General features: G+C 32.5%; 1 protein-coding gene across 9 annotated transcripts in view; it reads left to right on the top strand.

Moving 5' to 3' along the window:
• Positions 1-19,454, top strand: part of BLTP1 (bridge-like lipid transfer protein family member 1) — a 214,936-nt gene that overhangs the window by 33,824 nt on the left and 161,658 nt on the right. For all 9 annotated transcript variants that reach the window (XM_053901272.1, XM_053901273.1, XM_053901274.1 and 6 more), the window contains 9 exons: positions 1,343-1,529; positions 4,798-4,879; positions 5,254-5,447; positions 7,618-7,697; positions 9,536-9,686; positions 13,739-13,895; positions 14,302-14,380; positions 16,409-16,500; positions 17,809-17,926. In XM_053901272.1, the coding sequence (XP_053757247.1) occupies positions 1,343-1,529; positions 4,798-4,879; positions 5,254-5,447; positions 7,618-7,697; positions 9,536-9,686; positions 13,739-13,895; positions 14,302-14,380; positions 16,409-16,500; positions 17,809-17,926 (1,140 nt within the window). The remainder of the gene's footprint in view (positions 1-1,342; positions 1,530-4,797; positions 4,880-5,253; positions 5,448-7,617; positions 7,698-9,535; positions 9,687-13,738; positions 13,896-14,301; positions 14,381-16,408; positions 16,501-17,808; positions 17,927-19,454) is intronic.

Here is a 19,454-nt window from a genome sequence, read left to right as displayed (position 1 = left end):
ATTTAAAATAAAATTTATATTTATTTAGGGTGTTTGACATTTCATATGTTTTTTTGTTTGCTAGCTAACTGAAGAAGAAATTAATTTTGGTGAAATTTGGTACATTACTAAAGGTGTATATCTCATATAAAAAAAAGAGAGGGCAGCAAACCATAAGAGACTCTTAACTATAGAGGACAAACTGAGGGATGCTGGAGGGGAGGTGGACTGGGGATGGGCTAAATGAGCGATGGGTATTAAGGAAGGCACTGGTTGTGATGAGCAGTGGGTGTTATATGTAAGTGATGAATCACTGAATTGTACTCCTGAAAACAGTATTACAGTATATGTTAACCAACTAGAATTTAAATAAAAACTTGAAAAAATAAAGATAAACCACAGTGTAAGCTACTATAATGAAAGTTAATAACAGTTCTCCATAGTTCTTCTAACTGATCATATCTAATTTAATTGTCCTTCAGTTGAATTTGATAGGGAGAAAAATGGATAAAGGTTAAGAAAAGCACTCTCAAAAAAAAAACAAACAAAACCCTAAAAACCCCTTGTATAACATAAGAAAAGATCATACAAAAGAAAGCACTGACTATGGTACCTTTTTCCTGACCATCTTTGGTTGACCTGTGATGCACTGTCTTAGATTATTTCTTCAGGAGAAACAAGTGCTTCATTAATCTCTTTTGTAGTTGGATTTATTAATTACTCTTCTTACTTATGTTTATGGTAATTATATCTTTTATTTGAGAAGATTATTATTTGAAGTTTCCAGTTTATAAGATCTTGGTTTTAGTATTGTGTAATTTTTAAAAAATAAACTAGTTTTTATGACAAGTCTTAGTTTCTATGATGTAAAAATTTAAATACTAATGTGATGTTTAAATGCATCATGCTTTGAACATTTTACTATTTATATTTTACTGTAATTTTATTGTTAGGATAAAGTTTTACTTTTAGTCTATAAATGGCACTTTGCTATTATTCTTAGCATGAAGTCTTTAAATTCTGTCATTACACAGAAATATAAAATATATTACACAGAAATATAAAATATAGAAATTCAGGTTGTTTTAGAATGCTAAATTGAAATATTATAGTAACATCAGCTTTTTTTTCTCTTTCTGTTATTTTATATACTTTAAAAACTTTTATATGTTTATATGTTTTTATGAATTATGTGTTATATAAATTAAATATATATTTTTAAAAATTTAAGATTCTCTTTATCATAGAATTCTGTTTAAAATAAATTGAGTTAGTTTAGCTGTGAATGATTTTAATAAAACCTTTGACTAAAGCTTTTAAAAAGTTGACTAAAAACTTTTTTTTTTGTAATTGGTATCTTTAGATCCAAAGGCAGAAACCAGATTATACATCACAGTCAATGACTTTGAATTTCATGTCTATAATCGTTCGGATCTTTATGGACGTCTTCAAGAATTGTTTGGTTTGGAACCAACAATAATTCCACCCAAGAAAGAGGATGATAAATCACGGGAAAATGGAAGAACAAGAGCCCAGTCTAAAATTGAAAGGTTCATTGTCACACTTGAATTTTATTGATCTCCAACATTTAATCATTTGCTTTTATTAGAATATCAGCAATGCTACTCACCTAAACATAGCCTAATCTTTTTTTGTAGTTTGACTAAGACTTGTATTTACAAATAATTCTACAATTCTTTTATAAGTTCAAATATTACAGAATTATATAATATAAAAAGCAGTCCTTTTCTGCTTTACTAGTGCTATTTTTCTCCAAATTGATGACTGTTGTTATCCATTTGGTTTTTTTCCTTTTGAATGCATGCACATGAATATATACACATGTATATACATTTATGGTGCATATACAAATATATGACTTTGTTTCATCTGTTTCTGGGCTTTCTAAGCTGTTACAATGACCTGTGTGTCTATTTTTTCACCAGTACCACACTGTCTTGATTGCTGTAGTTTCTTTTTTTTTTTTTATTGTTTCGTTACTTTATATACGTGTCAAAGTTTACCAAATTGTTAACTTTGTTAATTGTTAGATAAGTGCATTTTTTTGCATGTCATTTATACAAATTATACCTTAACAGAGCTTTGAGAAGTGGTCTAAAATATAAGCCCAGATATCCTTCTTTTCTTAGGAAGTTAGGTTGGCATTGATCACTGTAGTTTTAAGTGAAGTCTTGAAGTCAGGTAGTGTCAGTCCTCCAACTTTGTTGTTTTCCTTCAATGGTGTGTTGGCTATTCTGGGTCTTTTGCTTCTCTATGTAAACTTTAGGATCAATTTGTTAATATCCATAAAGCAACTTTCTGGGGTTTCAGTTGGAATTGTATTGAATCTGTAGATCAAGTTGGGAAGGACTAACATCCTGATCATATTGAGTCTTCCTATCGATTAACATGGGATATCATTCCATTTATTTGATTCTTTGATATCTTTCATCAGAGTTTTATAGTTTTCCTTATGTACATCTTCTCTATATATTGTTAAATTTATATGTAAGTATTTCATTTTGTGGGTGCTAGTGCAAATGGTATTGTGTTTTAAATATCAAATTTCAGGGGCGCCGGGGTGGCTCAGTCGGTTGGGTGGCTGACTTTGGCTCAGGTCATGATCTCACAGCTTGTGAGTTCGAGCTCCACATCGGTCTCTGTACTGACAGCTCAGAGCCCGGAGCCTGCTTTGGATTCTGTGTCTCCCTCTCTCTACCCCTCCCACACTCACGCTCTGTCTCTCTCTCTCTCTTTCAAAAATAAACATTAAAAAAATTTTTTTTAAATATCAAATTTCACTTGTTCATTGCTGGTATATAGGAAAGTGATGGACTTTTGTATAATATTAACTTTGAATTCCACAACATTGCTATAATTGCTTATTGTTTCCAGGAGTCTTTTTGTCAGTTCTTTCAGATAGTCTATACAGATTGTGTCAGATTGTGTCATCTGCAAACATAGAAAGTCTTATTTCTTCCTTTCCTACCTCAATCTTCTCCAGCCTCAGTAAACAACTTCTGTGTTGCATATGTTTCTTCTCTATGGAAGACTCTTGATATTCTTTGCCTAACTCATTCACCCTTCATGTCCCAGTTGCCTCTGACCCTTCTTTGTGTGCCCACCGAATTCTGTTCCCTATGGTAACACTTCTTGCGCTAAAATTGCCTCTTAACTATTCTTACTCCTATTCTAGGCTACAAATTCCCTCAAAATAGAATAGTTGTCATATTCTCAATATCCCTAGTCTCAGCTCAGTGCCTGGGACAGAATATCCATTAAATATATAATTGAGAATAAATGCCCTCATCTACTTAAAAAACTATTACGTATGCAAGGCTATCTCAGCATTCAAAAATCAACAGGCTAAAAATGAAAAATCAAATGATCATATCAATAGATGCAGAAGTATGTTACAAAATCCAGCCCCCATTCATGATTAAAATCTCACTGTAAACTAGGAATAGAGAACTTCTTTGACTTGATAAAGAGTATCTACAGAAACCCTACAGTCAACAATAGACTTAATGGTGAGAAACTAGAAACTTTCCCACTAACATCAGGTACAAAGCAAGGATGTTCCCTCTCACTACTCTTTTCCACTCCCAAGTACTACCTATTGCAATAAGAAAATGAAATAAAAGTTATACATTTTGAGAAGGAAGAAAGATGTGACAATTCAGGGAAAAGATTATCATCAATTGGGTTGGTAACAAGAAGGGAGAAAGGTGGATGGATTCCATATATACTTAGGTAAATGAATGTGTTAGACAGTGATAGATTAGATGTGCAGAATGAGTAAGAAGGTGGAGTCAGTAATGAATCCAGCTTATAATTTAATCAGTGGTCATACTCAGGGAACCTTAGAGAAAGAAGTTAGAGGGGAAGGTAGTGGGGTCCATTTCAAATTTAGTTTTAGGTACTGAGGACTACCTTAGTGGAGATGGCTTCAGAAGTGTGATTTAGGAGTTACTGGGTTATTGAAGAGATACGCCTTGAGTTCTCATCTGAAATCTTTAGTGATTTGTTGTGAAATTTGGTATCTTAAACTTTTTGTACTTTGTGAGCGGCCACTTTCTTTTCCTTATTCTTGGCCTATCATTTTCATTTTATTTATTTATTTATTTATTTATTTATTTATTATTTGATGTTTATTTATTTTTGAGAGAAAGAGAGCACGAGCATGGGAGGGTATAATAGCAAGGTATAATAACAAAACTGTTTTTAGAGTGACAAGTTTTATTTATTTTTATTTTTATTTTTTTTATTTTTTTTTTTTAGCATTTATTTATTTTTGAGACAGAGAGAGACAGAGCATGAACGGGGGAGGGTCAGAGAGAGGGAGACACAGAATCTGAAACAGGCTCCAGGCTCTGAGCTGTCAGCACAGAGCCCAACGCGGGGCTCGAACCCACGGACCGTGAGATCGTGACCTGAGCCGAAGTCGGCCGCTTAACCAACTGAGCCACCCAGGCGCCCCTAGAGTGACAAGTTTTAATGACAGAAGTATAAATTATGATATGCTCTCGTTACATTAATCATTATACTCATTGTATTACAACATGACATAAGACAACCTGAATTATTATTTTTTAAGGCAACTTAAATTATCGAAACTTGGTATATCATAGAATGCATTCCAAGAGCTATTTAAAGATATTAGTATTGTTAGATGCTGTCATTATTTTGTTTACTGGAGTAGTCGTTAGATGTATTTGGAAAGTTACAGCTGGTACTAATGTGTATTGTGAAGAAGCCAAGTGTATTCTTGGCTATTTAAGTTTTTCTTATGTTTGTCAATTTATTTTTTTTCCTCAGAGTTAAAGTAAAAACAGAATCTCAAGACCCCACATCTTCATGGAGATCACTCATTCCAGTTATAAAAGTCAATGTGAGCACAGTAAGTAAATTCTGCTGCAATGAATGTTTGGTGGGTTAATAACAGAGCCTCTTATTTTTGCAAAAAAAATTTTCACTTAAGAAAATAAAGTAATTTTTAGAGTTGTTTTGGTTCCAAAGTTCTTAAAGTGTGAAAGAATTATTTTAACACCAGTACTATCGTAGCACAAATTTATTAGGTTGTTAGGGCTATTTATTCAAAAGTACTTAAATTTCTTTAAACACTAGTCTAAATTGATCAGTGGGGTAGTGTGAATAGTATATAGTGCTAAAGTGGAATTGTTTAGTTCTTATTTGAAATGTCTGTTATTAGGTCAATGAAGGAAAAAATATGGCCTGTATATTATGTCATAATATCTCTTGTCTACTTTTTAGGGACGTTTGGCCTTTGGAAATCATTACCAACCTCAAACTCTATGTATCAACTTTGATGATGCTTTCTTAACTTATACTACAAAACCACCTTCCAGTCATCTTGACCAATTTATGCATATTGTGAAAGGAAAGCTTGAAAATGTTCGAGTCATGCTTGTTCCCAGTCCAAGATATGTTGGTCTTCAAAATGATGAGTAAGAAAGTTATTAAAACTTATTTATATCTAATGTAGATATCAGAATCTTTAGCATCCTTTTGAGTTTTTTTGGTACAAATTGGGCAATAATTGGGTATATTCTCTGTTAAACCAGTTAGCAGTGTACTTTTACTTTATAAGATGAATGGATATACTCTTCATTGATGAACTCTAATTTTAAATATTTTGGTAAAAGATAATACCTATAATGGTACCTTTCTCCTTCTCACTGTATTTGGGAAACTTATTTTGGGCAATTACACCTACATGTTTGTATGTTAGAAAATATACATTACAGGTATATTTGTATTTCCAGAAGGGATGAATTAATAGTATATTCAACCAATGCAGTATAGTGGAGTACTATTTTGAGTTAATGAAAAGTTGAAAATTGAATCCAAATTACTCTTGGAAAACTGACAGTTTTAGAACTCACTTAACAGGTAAGTTCTGGTCAGTTTTCTGTCTAGCTTTTCATATTTGTTTTGTCTTCAGTGAAGTAGTTGCTTCACATTGTATGAATGATACCCACTAAGACACATTGTGTGAAGGATGCATGCTAGACTCACCCTCATTGTGGTGGGATGCTTTCATATGATTGGAATGGAACTCTGAAGAAATAGCAGACACATTACTCTCATCTAACTCCAGGCCACAGGCTCATGGGGGGATATGAGCTCTCATGTCTTTATGTTATTATCAATCGCTGTTCTTTTTTGTGATGGAGACTCCGTGGTTGCATTTGTGTAATTTATATGTGTATATAATGGGTTTCCACTATGTCGCAGCTTTTATCTTTGTGTGTAGGCAATATAAAGTTTATGAAGTTATAGGAAGCATGATTATTCCTTCTTAGTTCTAACTTTTGGCTAGCTTGCTATTAGATTTTCTGGGGATTGGGTAGAATGCTGGAGAGGTTTTCCCTACTTTAGTACCAGGGAGGCTTTGTGTTAGCTCATCTCACTCTTCATAATCACAGATTTTGCTAAACATCTTGTAGAATGTGGGCTGTGTACACATTTCTATATTTATGGGTAAAAATTATAATATTGAATAAATCGGAATTTTGTGAAGATTACAAGAGTAAGATAAAAGAAGTTTTGCTATTAATTTTTGTAAAAAGATTTAAAATTGTATTTTTCACTCTTCAGAAGTAAGTGTGGAGATTAAATGATGATATTAAACATTAACTTTTGTCATTTAATACATATTCTTAAAGTTTATTTTGAGAGAGAGTGAGTCTGCACATGAGTGGGGGAGGAGCAGAAAGAGAGGGAGAGAGAATCCCAATAGGCTCTGCACTGTCAGCATGGAGCCTGACACGGGGCTGTATTCCACGAACCGCCACAAACTGAGAGATCATGACCAGAGCCGAAATCAAGAGTCAAACCTTAACTGATGAGCTACCCAGGTGCCCCCATTTAATACAAACTTAGAAGAAGGTTGCTGAATTTGTATATATTATCTGATGATTGAGAAGTTAATTTTGCTGTGGAAGGAAGATATGGTGGTGTATGGATGACAAAGAGAAGGATTGCTGAATCAAAGCAAATAAAAATTAGTAGTTTGTGAGAAAGTGATTGTAGAGAGACATTCATTCCACAATGTTTCCAAGTTGATCAACTAAATATTCATGGAAATAGATAATATAAAGTTGTTAAAAATAAAAATGACAACATTTTTTAATTTAATATTTCTGAAAGATTAAAGTTTATTTTACAAATATATAAAATATTTCTTATTCAGTTGTAAGGTATTAATATAAAATGGTTGAATTTTAAGTTTAATTGTAAATTTTTATTGCAAATGCAGAATATAATTATTCTAATGATTGTTCTATTGTATTTAAACTTTGTTTAAATTGATTTCTCTCATTTAAAACTTAAAAAATGTAAAACAAATTTTTTTTCTTTCTGAAACTAATATATTGACTAAAAATTTTTCAGTACCACTTTATTACTTAGTCTAACATGGAATATTCTTTAGTCTAGCTATGGAATACTTCACTGTCCATGTGAAAGATGTTTACGCTTTTCAGGATGCTACAGTTGATTACTTTTTAGATTTTTTTCTCTCTCTGTTTTCTCCTATTACTACCATAATTAGAATACTGAACATTGTATATTCTGGAGATGTACTTAGTTTGCCTTCTCCCCTCCTTCTTCTAGGCCACCAAGATTAATGGGAGAAGGTTTTGTGGTGATGCAGTCAAATGATGTTGACATCTACTACTACATGGATGAACCAGGTATTACTTTTCTAAAGTGTGTTTCGTAGCTACAATTCTCTTTCTTCTATGAAATACTGATATTTAATAATGTTTTAAGTCTCCTTAGTTACGATAAAATAAATATCAATAAATGGTAAATGTGGATGTAAGAATGCTTACCTAAAGAATGTCTGTGTCATTTGTCAAAAATTGAATATTTCAGACCAAAGGAGAACAATATAGGAATCTTTGGTTCAATTCTGGTTTTACAAGTATACTTCAAAAATTGTGAATGTAAATGACCTTGGGTGAAAACCTTTAGAGAATGGTGACAGTTAAGGTAGTTTACACTGCTTAAGAAAAAAAAAATCATAGTATATTAGATTTGAGACTTGAAGTTTAAGGATTGAAATCTAGCTGGTTAGAGTACTTCACAGGTGGTTTGAGTTTTATAAAAGTAGCTAAACATTAGTTTTTTACCTGTTTTTACTTACTTCTGGCCTTTTTATGCCTTTCATGGGATTTGTGAGGTCAGGGTATTTTCAAAATGAAACTAGAATGTTATTTGCCTTTTTCACCATATTGACACTGTTGGTACAAAAGCAATAATGGGTAAGCTGATGGTACTTTAGCATGTACTGTTAATCACTGTCTTTTTCACTGCCACACATTTATAGTAGAACAACAAATGCCAGTATCACTTTAGAATGTCTTTGATTAAGCAGTAATAATTATTTTTATCAAATCTTGACCCTTGAGTAATCTTTTCAATATTCGGTGTGATAAAATGGCAAGTACACATAATGCAAATACACAGTATACCAAAGTATACTGATGTTTGGAGGAAAAGCACTTGGATAGTTGAGTTCTAACCCACACTATTTGCTCTTTTCATGGAGCACTGGTTTCACTTGAAGGAGCAGCTAGGGACAAACTATGATTTTGAGTTTTCATATAAAAATTAGAATTTTAGAAAATTTGGGGCTGCCACTGTGAGTGGGAGGATTTTTCTGATGAGACCAACAGTGATATTAACAAATTGATTTTTAAAATGTTTAATAATGAAGTTTATCAATATTTGGGAAACATATATGTCTCTGTGAACCAGTATTTTCCAAATGCATGATATTACAAAGTCATGCCATGGTTAAAAGATCTATTCAAAGTGTAAGAGATAAGTAAATGTTAATGTATCAGGGTACAAAAAATGCAGTGATAGGGTTTCAGATTCCACTTTGCAACTAACTTGTAAGAAACTACCACATGCTGAGTTTTGGTGTAGTGTCAGAGAAGAATACCCAAAATTATCTGCAAAAGCTATTAAAATACCTATTTGTTTGAGGCTAGGTTTTCTTCATATCCTTGAACAACAGATTAAATACAGAAGCAGCTATGCGAATTCACTTATTTTCTATTAAGCTGGACGTTAAAGAGATTTGCCAAAATAAAAACAATGCCAACACTTATTACCAAATTAATTTGTTTTTGAAAATATGGTTATTTTTCATTAAAAAGTATTTTCATTAAAAATGGAATTAAAATTTCATTTTAAAAAAAATTTTCATATTCTCATTAAATTTTATTAAGCTTTTCATTATTTCAACATGTAGTTAGTTTAGTTTTATTAAACATTATGTCAACATGTAGTGAGTTCTTTGTTACTTTAAAAGTAAAGTTTATAAAAATTGCTCAATTTCAATTTTGAATGCAGTAAATTTTGATAGAGATAACACCAAAAAACCCCACTTTGCATCTTCAGTAATTTTATGACTGTAAAGAATTACTGAGATCAAAAAATTTTTAGAACTCTTGATCTAGGGAATCTTTTAACAGTAATTTTAAGTAATTGCCTCTATATTGTGTATTCTGCAATACAGGACTTGTTCCAGAAGAAACAGAAGAAAATACTGAAGGAGAAATGAGCAGTGAGGATTGCAAATTACAAGATTTGCCTCCATGTTGGGGATTGGATATAGTTTGTGGTAAAGGAACAGATTTCAACTATGGGCCATGGGCCGATAGGCAGAGGTACTTGAGTAAATTATATTTATAGTCAGTCTTTAAGTGTATTAAGACAACACTATAATTTTTATAAAAAGTAGCTTAATATTTTTATAAGATATTTTATTATGGCAGGGTAAAGTATCACTAAACATTTTAATTCAAATTATAACTTGTTTGTAGAGAAATTGGCATAAGCAAATTCATTCTAAAGGAGGGGCTAATTCATTAGAAAAATGGTGAATGAAGAGCATATTTATTGATTCCTATGTTTTGTCTTTTGTATATAATCAATGAATATGCCTGGAGTTGTTGGGGCTGTGGAGATTCAGAGATAAAAGACATCTATCATTCAGTTTTAGTGAGGAAAAAGAAACGGAAGTGTTCTATTAAGTGCTGTAAGAGAGGTAAAGGAAAAGCCTCAATGAAGAACTTAGGAAGGTACTGTACTAGTTTGCCAAGACTGCCGTGACAAAGTACCACAGACAGTGTGGTTTAAACAACAGACATTATTCACAGTTTTGGAGGTTAGACTTCTTAGATCAAAGTGTTGGTAAATTTGGTTCCTTCTGAGGGTGGCTGTGAGGAAAGAGTGCATTCAAGGCTTTTCTCCTTGGCTTGTTAATGGCCATCTTCTCTCTGGCCTTCCCATGGTCTTCCCTTTTGTATGTCTTGTAGGCCTCCCTGTCCACATTTCTTTGTCTTAGAAGAACCCCAGTCATATTGGATTAGGGCCCACCGTGATGGCCTCATTTTAACTGAATTACTCTCTAAAGATCCTATCTCCAAACATTAAATTCTCAAGTCCTCAAGATTGGAACTTCAACATATGAATTTTTAGGGGGACATAGTTCTTCCCATAACAGATACATAATTCATCAGAGGAGAGAAGAATTGGGGAAGACTTTTTAGTAGAGGTAACGTGTAAGTTGAATTTTGAAACCTAAGTAGGAGTTAGCCAAGAAAGGAAGAGGAGTACAAATAATGGAGGCAAAAGAAGAGTTCTGCAAATGCATGACGACAGTGGAGATTTGTCTTAAAGTTTCTATAGTTTGTTAGGAGATTTGTGGATAGTTAAGATATAGAAATTTTATAGTAGAGGTAATGGACAGTGTCTGAAAATTTTTTTTTTATGTTTTATTCATTCTATTAATTTTGAAGTAATTCTAATTTTGATATTTTTTCTACTTGATGAAGAATTTTAAGCAAAGAAGGGGACATTTACCACTAATTATGAAGGAACATGTAAATTTTTATATAAATAGACATTGCCTAAAGTTAGTTTAGTTTTTTGTTCATAAATTAGCTTGAATGGAGAAATACAAGGTAAATTGTTCACTGAAGCAGGTATTACTGGGCCATTGATGGACTAATGAAGAGTGCTGATAGTGACTTGATAATGCTGACTCTTTTAATACTTGTTTTAAAAAATGCTTTCTACCCAGCACTGTTAGAAGAAGTATATACTTGTTAACTGGAATGTTCTGTTAATCTTGGTATCTCTAGTATGTAGGAATATCTGCCCCATTAAATATGGGTAATATGCTAATACATTACTTCATTGAGTTCTGGGTTAGGTTATTTGTTAGACTTGAAAGTAAACAACTTAAAATTTCAGGTTAGAAAACAAATGCTTTTCAAATTACTGGATTAAAATTTTCCTTTTATGATAAGGTTTTTCGTGTATTACGGGAAAAATACAGCCATGCTGTATATACAGTGGAATAGTTGGAAATTAGGGTTTTTACATCCCATTAAGTAACAGTTACAAAATGTTATATTTGAAAGGAAAAAATTAAAAATCAGTGTTTTTTAATGCAGATACATAAAATATTTTTGCATTTCTAAGACTTCAATAAAGTGTGATTATTTTTAAATTATATTAATTTTATTACATTAAAAAATATTAGAATATATTTACATGAAAATCCAAACAAATTCTTTTACTGTGTAACCGTATTCACTTCTGAGGTGATCTTTGTATTACATAGAGAAATGACAATGAAGTTAATATAAAAGAAAAATTTGCTTTATGAACTGTTTTCAGTCGATCTTGCCATGCTAGGAGAGAACAGCAATACCTTTTTTAATCTGGACTTAGCAAAATATCCATGTTTATTTAAAAAACAGAAAAGAAAAAAGAAAAGTTATTGTAATACTTTGCTTTTCACTTACATGTACAAATGGTGCATTTCCTCAGTTGTAGCCATTTCCTTTTCTTCTTCCCCATTTTGAGTTTCTATATAAATATGAATTATAATCAGAAGTGAATAGTAAAGTCAGTTTTCTTAGCATCTGCTAAGACGTAAGAAATTTAGGAAGAAATATTAACTACTTTGCTATTGGATGGTTCCCTCAGTTTTGTGAAGTTTTTGATTTCTGATGTAGAATGACTTTTTAGCTTGTAGATTTTGACTTCATTTCTACCACCTTTACATGATTTTCTGAATCTTTAAGATATTCAGCTTTTCCTTCATGATATTTTCTTAGAGTTTTCGTGACAGAGTTTTTATGAGATTTGTACTTAATCCTTAGATGATAATTACAATAATGCAAATATTCCTGACATTGTCTAGTTTCTTACTGCTTTCACATAAGTACTTTCATTATATTTTCACAATTGATTCTCATAACCGAGTGAGGTACACAGGACAGGTATGGTAAACTTATTATACCTTTGAGAAAATGGAGATGCAGGGAGGTTCAGTGATTTGGGCAAGATGATGCTATAACATCTAGAGCTGAGATTCAAACCAACCCTTTAAGTCCACTGTTCTTTTCATTATATCCTGCTACCCACCAAATAGTCCATTTTCATCTAATGATCATATTGAATTTTTTTTTGTCTTTTTTGTCTTTAATAGTCTTAGTTCTATATATCTGTGTGTTGTAGCCAAAACATTTGCAGGACTTTATTTTCTTTTCACACACACTTACTTAATCATGGCAAGTTAATAGTCTATGATGGGTGAGTTTGAAAATTTTGTTCTGTTCATCTAATTTTTCCCAATCTTATTTATTCCAAGTAGCATTTTCTGTTACTGGCAACTCTGTTTTCAACCCTTCCTGTTTAAAATCCATAAACTGGCACCTTCTCTGAATTATGAATAACATTACATAATTTTGACTGACATAGGAGACTGAAATGGAAATTCTTTGGGTTCTTTCATCTTTGTTAAATAATGAGGGGAGGCAAATGCATTAGAGCTTAGCTTCTTTACTTTTTAGAGATCTGTTGCCCTGTAGACTCTTACTGATAGCATATTGATTAAAAAATAATGATTATGAGGGGCGTCTGGGTGGCTCAGTCGGTTGAGCATCGACTTTGGCTCAGGTCATGATCTCGTGGTTTGTGAGTCCAAGCCTCGCATCAAGCTCACTGCTGTCAGTTGGAGCCTGCTTTGGATCCTCTGTCCCCCTCTCTCTCTCTGACCTTCTCCTGCTTGCACCTTCTCTCTCAAAAATAAATAAAAACATTAAAAAAATTTTTTAAAAATGATTATGAAAATAATAGAAATAATAGCCTTTTTTTCCATCAGCATGTACTGCCACGTCTTTTCCATGTATGCTGTCATTTAATCATCAGATCTATTCTGTGACGCCAGTTATTCCTATTTTATAGACAAGAAAGCAGGTCAGGTGTCCTCAGAAGGGTGAAGTAACTCAACCAGAGTGGAATAATGACTCCAATTACACCATCCTCCTTCAATTCTTTCTTTGCCTTTTGGACGATTGATATACTTGTAGAAAGAAATTAAAAGTCTTTAATTTCTCACACAATACTTGAATAGTGAATAGTGCAAATTTGTTCTTGTCTAGATTCATTTGACAATAATATATTAAGTACTCAAAGCTTGTTGCTTTCTGGAAGTATAAAACATTGGAGAAAACAGTATTTTGGTTTTCATTGAAAAGAAATTAGAGTAGGTGTTCTTTTGTGACTTAATTTTTTTTTCTATTTCATGTCCAATTGTTAAATGAGATAGCAATGATAGTACAAAGTTAGAACACTGATATTGCACCCTTATAAATGTAATTTTGCTTGAATAACAAGTTATTCTTTCTACCTCCTTATATAGAGATTGTTTATGGAAGTTTTTCTTCCCACCTGATTATCAAGTTCTGAAAGTTTCTGAAATTGCACAGCCTGGGAGACCACGACAGATTCTTGCTTTTGAACTGCGAATGAATATTATTGCAGATGCTACAATTGATTTGCTATTTACCAAAAATAGGGTAATTATTGAAATAATATACTAGAAAATAGTGTTTAAAATTTGAACATTATTTCCTAGGGTCTTTTTCTTGTGACTAGTTCTATACTTTGATTCATTTCTATGAGCTCCTACCACCTTCCCCCCTGCAATAATTATACGTATTGCTTTCATTAAGTGCCAAAAGTAGAAAAAATTAGTAATAGACCTTCCTTCTATGGTCTCGTTCATTTTCTCCCTTTATTCCTGGCCAAATTACTTTAGTGTATTTTTGGTAAAACTTTGAACTTTTGTTCTTAGGAACTTTTAATACCTATTTAATATTGATGATTATATTTTGTCTGTGATAATAACTGAAAAGGAAAAATGGAAGTATAATTAGTGAGAAAATAATTGTTTTATATGAATTAATTTTTTTCTTTTGGTAGGAAACAAATGCTGTACATGTAAATGTAGGAGCTGGGTCATATTTAGAAATTAATATTCCAATGACAGTTGAGGAAAACGGTAAGCTGAAATGATTACTTTTCTATTTTAAATGATTAATAGAGGAATAATTAACATATAAATAATAGTTTGCTAGCCTATTTAGACTAACATTAATGGGATTTTCTTTTTCAGCTTTCTATTACATTTACTTAACAGTACATATTACATAATTAAATTATTTGTGCACCGAGAGAGAAGGGAAAAAAATTTTAATTAAGTTAGGTCTTATGCTTTCATTATACCCTATACTTCTGTAAGACTTAGCATAATTTGTTTAACATATGTTTTCCCTATTAGTCTGTTGCTCTGTGAGAGCAAGTGCTGTGTCTTTTTTTTAAACTGATGTAAATTGGGTGCTGAACCCAGTACCTGACACATGGTATGTGGGCAGTACTTGATTGAATGACTGATAGGTTTTGTTTTAGGTTACACTGTTCATAGATTTTGTCAGAGAGTAAACCTGGTACTTTGAACAATATAGCTTTAAAAAGCAGAACATTTCATATTTAAAACACTAAATAATACTCTGATTGCTATAGTTTTAGCTGAGCTAATCTAAATTCATTATGCATTTGAAATTTGGACTCTGATACAAGTTAATAATGTGATTAGGTACATTTTGTTAAATTTATCAAAATATTATAAAGGCTTCTTAATTTTTTCTTCCTCTTCCTATCCTTTTGTTGTATTTGTAGTTGAGAGTAATTAAAATGAAATTATGCTTTATTTATTCACTTCCTTCAGAGTATAGAGAATAGCAGCTTACCCATATTTTGAAGTCCCTAGTCAACAATGTTACTATGGCTAAGTATAATTAGAGTAATTTTTGTATCATTCCTGGCTCTCTTTACTTGTTTCTGTCAACTTTTTTTTTGTTGCTGGTGTAAGAAAAAGGCTGGTAGAAGTTGACTATATTTATTAGCTTTCATATACAGGTAGTAACTGTGTCTGCCTGCTTAGATAATCAGTTGTGAAATGGTGACTGAGAATGGCATAGTGTATCTTTTCCCTGTAACTTTGAGGCTATTTAAATGAAGAGTTAAACCTTACATTTGCTAGTTTTTAAAAGAGTAATCATACTGAGTCTTGAGATTCTTGTCAGATGCTTGAGATTCTCTAGGACTGGTTGATTGAGAGTAGTGCATTGGAAAAAACATCTTTAGGATAGTCTTAATTACAGATACATATTAGGAGGAAAAAGACAGTTGGCATTTGTACAAAGTTGAGAATGGTTCTCTTAAGGGAGTGCTTCTACAACTTGTAAACTGATATTGCACATAGGAAATACTTGTGCCAATTTTTTTGTACAATTATGTGTGCACAGGGGTAAGGGAGCCTCTGAGGGCTGAGGGGGTCAGTATTTCAAGCATACTTACTGTGAATTCTTTTAAGATGACTGAGAGGAAAAATAGACTTAAGTCTTAGACATTAGCAAAATATAATTCAAATATATTTAAAACTTTTTTCAGAGATTCAAGCGTTTGAAAAAACATGCCCAGAGCAGGATGCATGTTGAACTAGCCATATAATAATGACCATTGTGTTAGTGTGCTTAGAAGGGCAGCCCTTCAAGAAAAGAAGTGAAATAATCTATGCTTTTCTGTTTTTGTTTAGAATGGGGCTATGTTGTTTGCTGTCATTACATAAGGAATATCTGTTTAGAAACTATCATCACATATATAAGTTATAGTTGAAAATGATGAAAATAGATACTGTTGAGTCTGGGGGAGAAGAAAAGACATGAGAATCATCTTTAATATTTAAAAACTGTCATTTAGAGAGTAGACTTATAGTTTTGCACTGGAAAGCAAAATCACGATGGATACTCTATGAAGATGGAACTTGCCTCCTTTAGAGCTGTCCAAAATGAGAAAGGTCACCTATTAGGTAGCAAGCTCCCCTCCTTGGGGTGTATTTATATAGTGTCTGGTCACCATTTTTTAGGGATTCATTCTTTGGGTGGTGATGGGGGTTGTTTACAGTACAAATTTTTAATGATATATATATATTTTTTAGGTTCTTAATTTTTATGTTTTCACTAACTAGGTTACACTCCTGCCATTAAAGGACAGCTCTTACATGTTGATGCCACCACCAGCATGCAATACCGCACCCTCTTAGAAGCAGAAATGTTAGCAGTAAGTCTAGAGTATACATTGATATGTATACATAAATAAAACATGAATTTGATTTTAATTTTTAATACAAAATTTTAATGACCAGGAAGTCATTAAATGGTTCACCTCATTCAAGAACCACCAAGTGCTCTTGGCCCTATTTTGTGAAGAGGAGTAGATTTCCAGTGCTGTGGACTGTGTTTGACATCTCTCTTTTGCTCTGCTTCTGCTTTTGGGCTAAGTGAATATAAGGCTCAGTGCTAACATGGTTTTTGGTCTTTAGAAATATGAAAAGTTGTTACAATATTATTTTTAAACTTCATTTTATCACTAAACTAATTCCTATGTTGTAAATAAGATAATCTTTCACTATGTTTCTGGCCCCATTGGATTCTTTCTTATGGCTTAATACGTCATTTTGCTTTTTACTTGATGAATGAGGTAAAAAGAAGAAAATTTGATTGATTCCCTAGAGTGCTCCATATTATAAAGAATATATGAATGTTTATGATTAAAATCACAGATTGGAGACTTGTTTCATTAATCAGGCAGATTCTTTATCAGGGACACTAAAAATAATATCAAAAGCCACTATCTAGAATGGCTGATATTAAGAGAGGATTCTTTTATAAGATGGTATCATTGGGTCCTTAATTGTTTAAAAAAAAAAAAAGCATCTATATTTATAGATGATATATATGTAAAGTAAGAGGAAAATTTTACAATTACCAAGAATATATTGAATATCATAAATGTATATTAAACTGGCATATTCAGCATTTTAATGAATTCCTGAGCTCTTGCTGGTAAATAGTGCTGCAATAATGCTTTTCCTGGTCAGGCAGCTCTTGCCCAACTTTGATAGATGTAATAGATAACAAAGCACCATGTCAGATCAATAATTACCAAACTTCCAAATGGGAACCTGGGAGGCACTGGTGACCACACATCTGTGTGATAGTATATGCATTGTGCTCCACATCCCCAACCCTGAGACTCACATAACCGATTAGATTTAAGGAGGAATGAAGGATATTGGCTATTACTCTGTTAGTTTAGCTAGAGTACAGTATCAAAACTGTAGCCTGATTTGTTGTTCTTAAAGTTTTCTGGCCACATCATGGCTTAGTATTTCAAGGAGCTGGATGTAACCATGAATACTGACGTTTAGTCACATTAATATTAAAATCTTTGAGGGATCTTCTGTTCAGCTCAGCAGGAAAATAAGTTTTAATTACTCACTAGTGTGTGTGTGAGTTTATTTCTAGTGCTGTTCACACAATATCACATTGTAAGCTCTAACATTTTTACTTAACGTTTTGTTTGCAGTTCCACATCAATGCCAGTTACCCCCGAATATGGAACATGCCACAGACATGGCAGTGTGAATTAGAAGTTTATAAAGCCACTTACCACTTCATCTTTGCACAGAAGAACTTCTTTACTGGTAACTTTCTAATAAATGTAAATACAGTGAAATTTATCACAGTGAACTTTTTTATATTCAGTAAGTTTTGCTTTTAGATTCAACATGGGGATTTGATGATAGAGTTCATACTTTATTTTACACTTCTTTTTGAGCTAAGCATATAAAAGGGAAAATTTAAATATATTTTGTTTTTTCTTTTACCTCAAACAAGGAAAAGATGAACCCAAAATTGGGCTTAGAAAAAAAAATGAAAGAACTCATCTTAGGCAGGTGCTTTGTGTCAGTCTAGTGGGGAATAATTTGGGGAGGATGAATTAATTTCTTTCTTTACCTGAATTAGGCATCAGCATGGTTTCATTATTTTGTTTCAATTATTGTAATCTACAAAAGGTATATTCAAATAGTCAAGTATGTTGTTTTTTAATTTTTCTTTAAGTATGGTTGACACGTTACATTTGTTTTGGTATACAACATGGTGATTCAACAACTCTATATATTATGCTGTGCTCACCGCAAGTGTAGCTACACTTTGTCACCAATGATATTAGAATGCCATTGACTGTATTACCTTTGCTGTGCCTTTCATTCTCATGACTTGCTCATTCCATTACTAAAAGCCTGTAACTCTCACTCCCCTTCAGCTATTATCCTCATCTCTTTACCCCCTTCCCCTCTGGCAGCCATCAATTTGTCTTCTGTAGTTATGGATCTGTTTCTGCTCTTTGTGTTTATTTGTTTGTTAGATTCCATATGCATATGGTATTTGTCTTTCTTTGTCTGATTTATACCCTCTAAGTCTGCCTATGTTGCTACAAATGACCAAATTTAATTCTTTTTTATGGCTGTGTAATATTCCTCTGTGTGTGTGTGTGTGTGTGTGTGTGTGTGTGTGTGTGTGTGTACCCCAGATCTTCTTTATTCATCTATTGTGGGCACTTAGTTTGCTTTGATTTCTTGGATATTGGAAATAAAGCTGCAATAAACATAGGGGTGCTATGAGTTATGTTTTCATTTTCTTTGAGTAAATACCCAGTAGTGGAATTACTGGATCATATGATATTTCTATTTTTACGTTTTTGAGGAACCTCCATACTGTTTTCCACAGTGGCTGTACCAATTTACATTCCCATACCACCAAGGGTATGTTATTTTGTATCTGGAGCTGCTACTTACTCCTTTATGTTGGCATGGATATTGAGTTAATGTTATCGTTAGTTGGAGAAAATTCCTTTATTTCTTGAAGCATATTATAATACCTACTCATATGGGTAGGGAACATACCTATATGGGTATGGGTTTAGGAACATGTCGTCTTGGTCTCTAACAGAAATATAACTACATAAAAATAAGTTATATTTATAGAACCTTCCCATAAAAAGTTTAGCTAAACAAAATTGGCGTGATTTGCCAGGGTCAATGGCTACCCCAGAGCATCTAATATTTGCTTTACTGACTGCTGCATTTATTGATCCATCCATCATTCCCTCTTAGTCATCTGATTAAATATCTATATTACAAGCATCTGATCTGTGCTGCATACTATTAG

The sequence above is a fragment of the Panthera pardus genome, unplaced genomic scaffold, assembly GCF_024362965.1.
Source record: "Panthera pardus isolate Hobbes unplaced genomic scaffold, ASM2436296v1 HiC_scaffold_13, whole genome shotgun sequence".
NCBI lineage: Eukaryota > Metazoa > Chordata > Mammalia > Carnivora > Felidae > Panthera > Panthera pardus.
The sequence above is the reverse complement of the archived record's forward strand: the minus strand, read 5'-3'. Positions and strand labels throughout refer to the sequence as shown.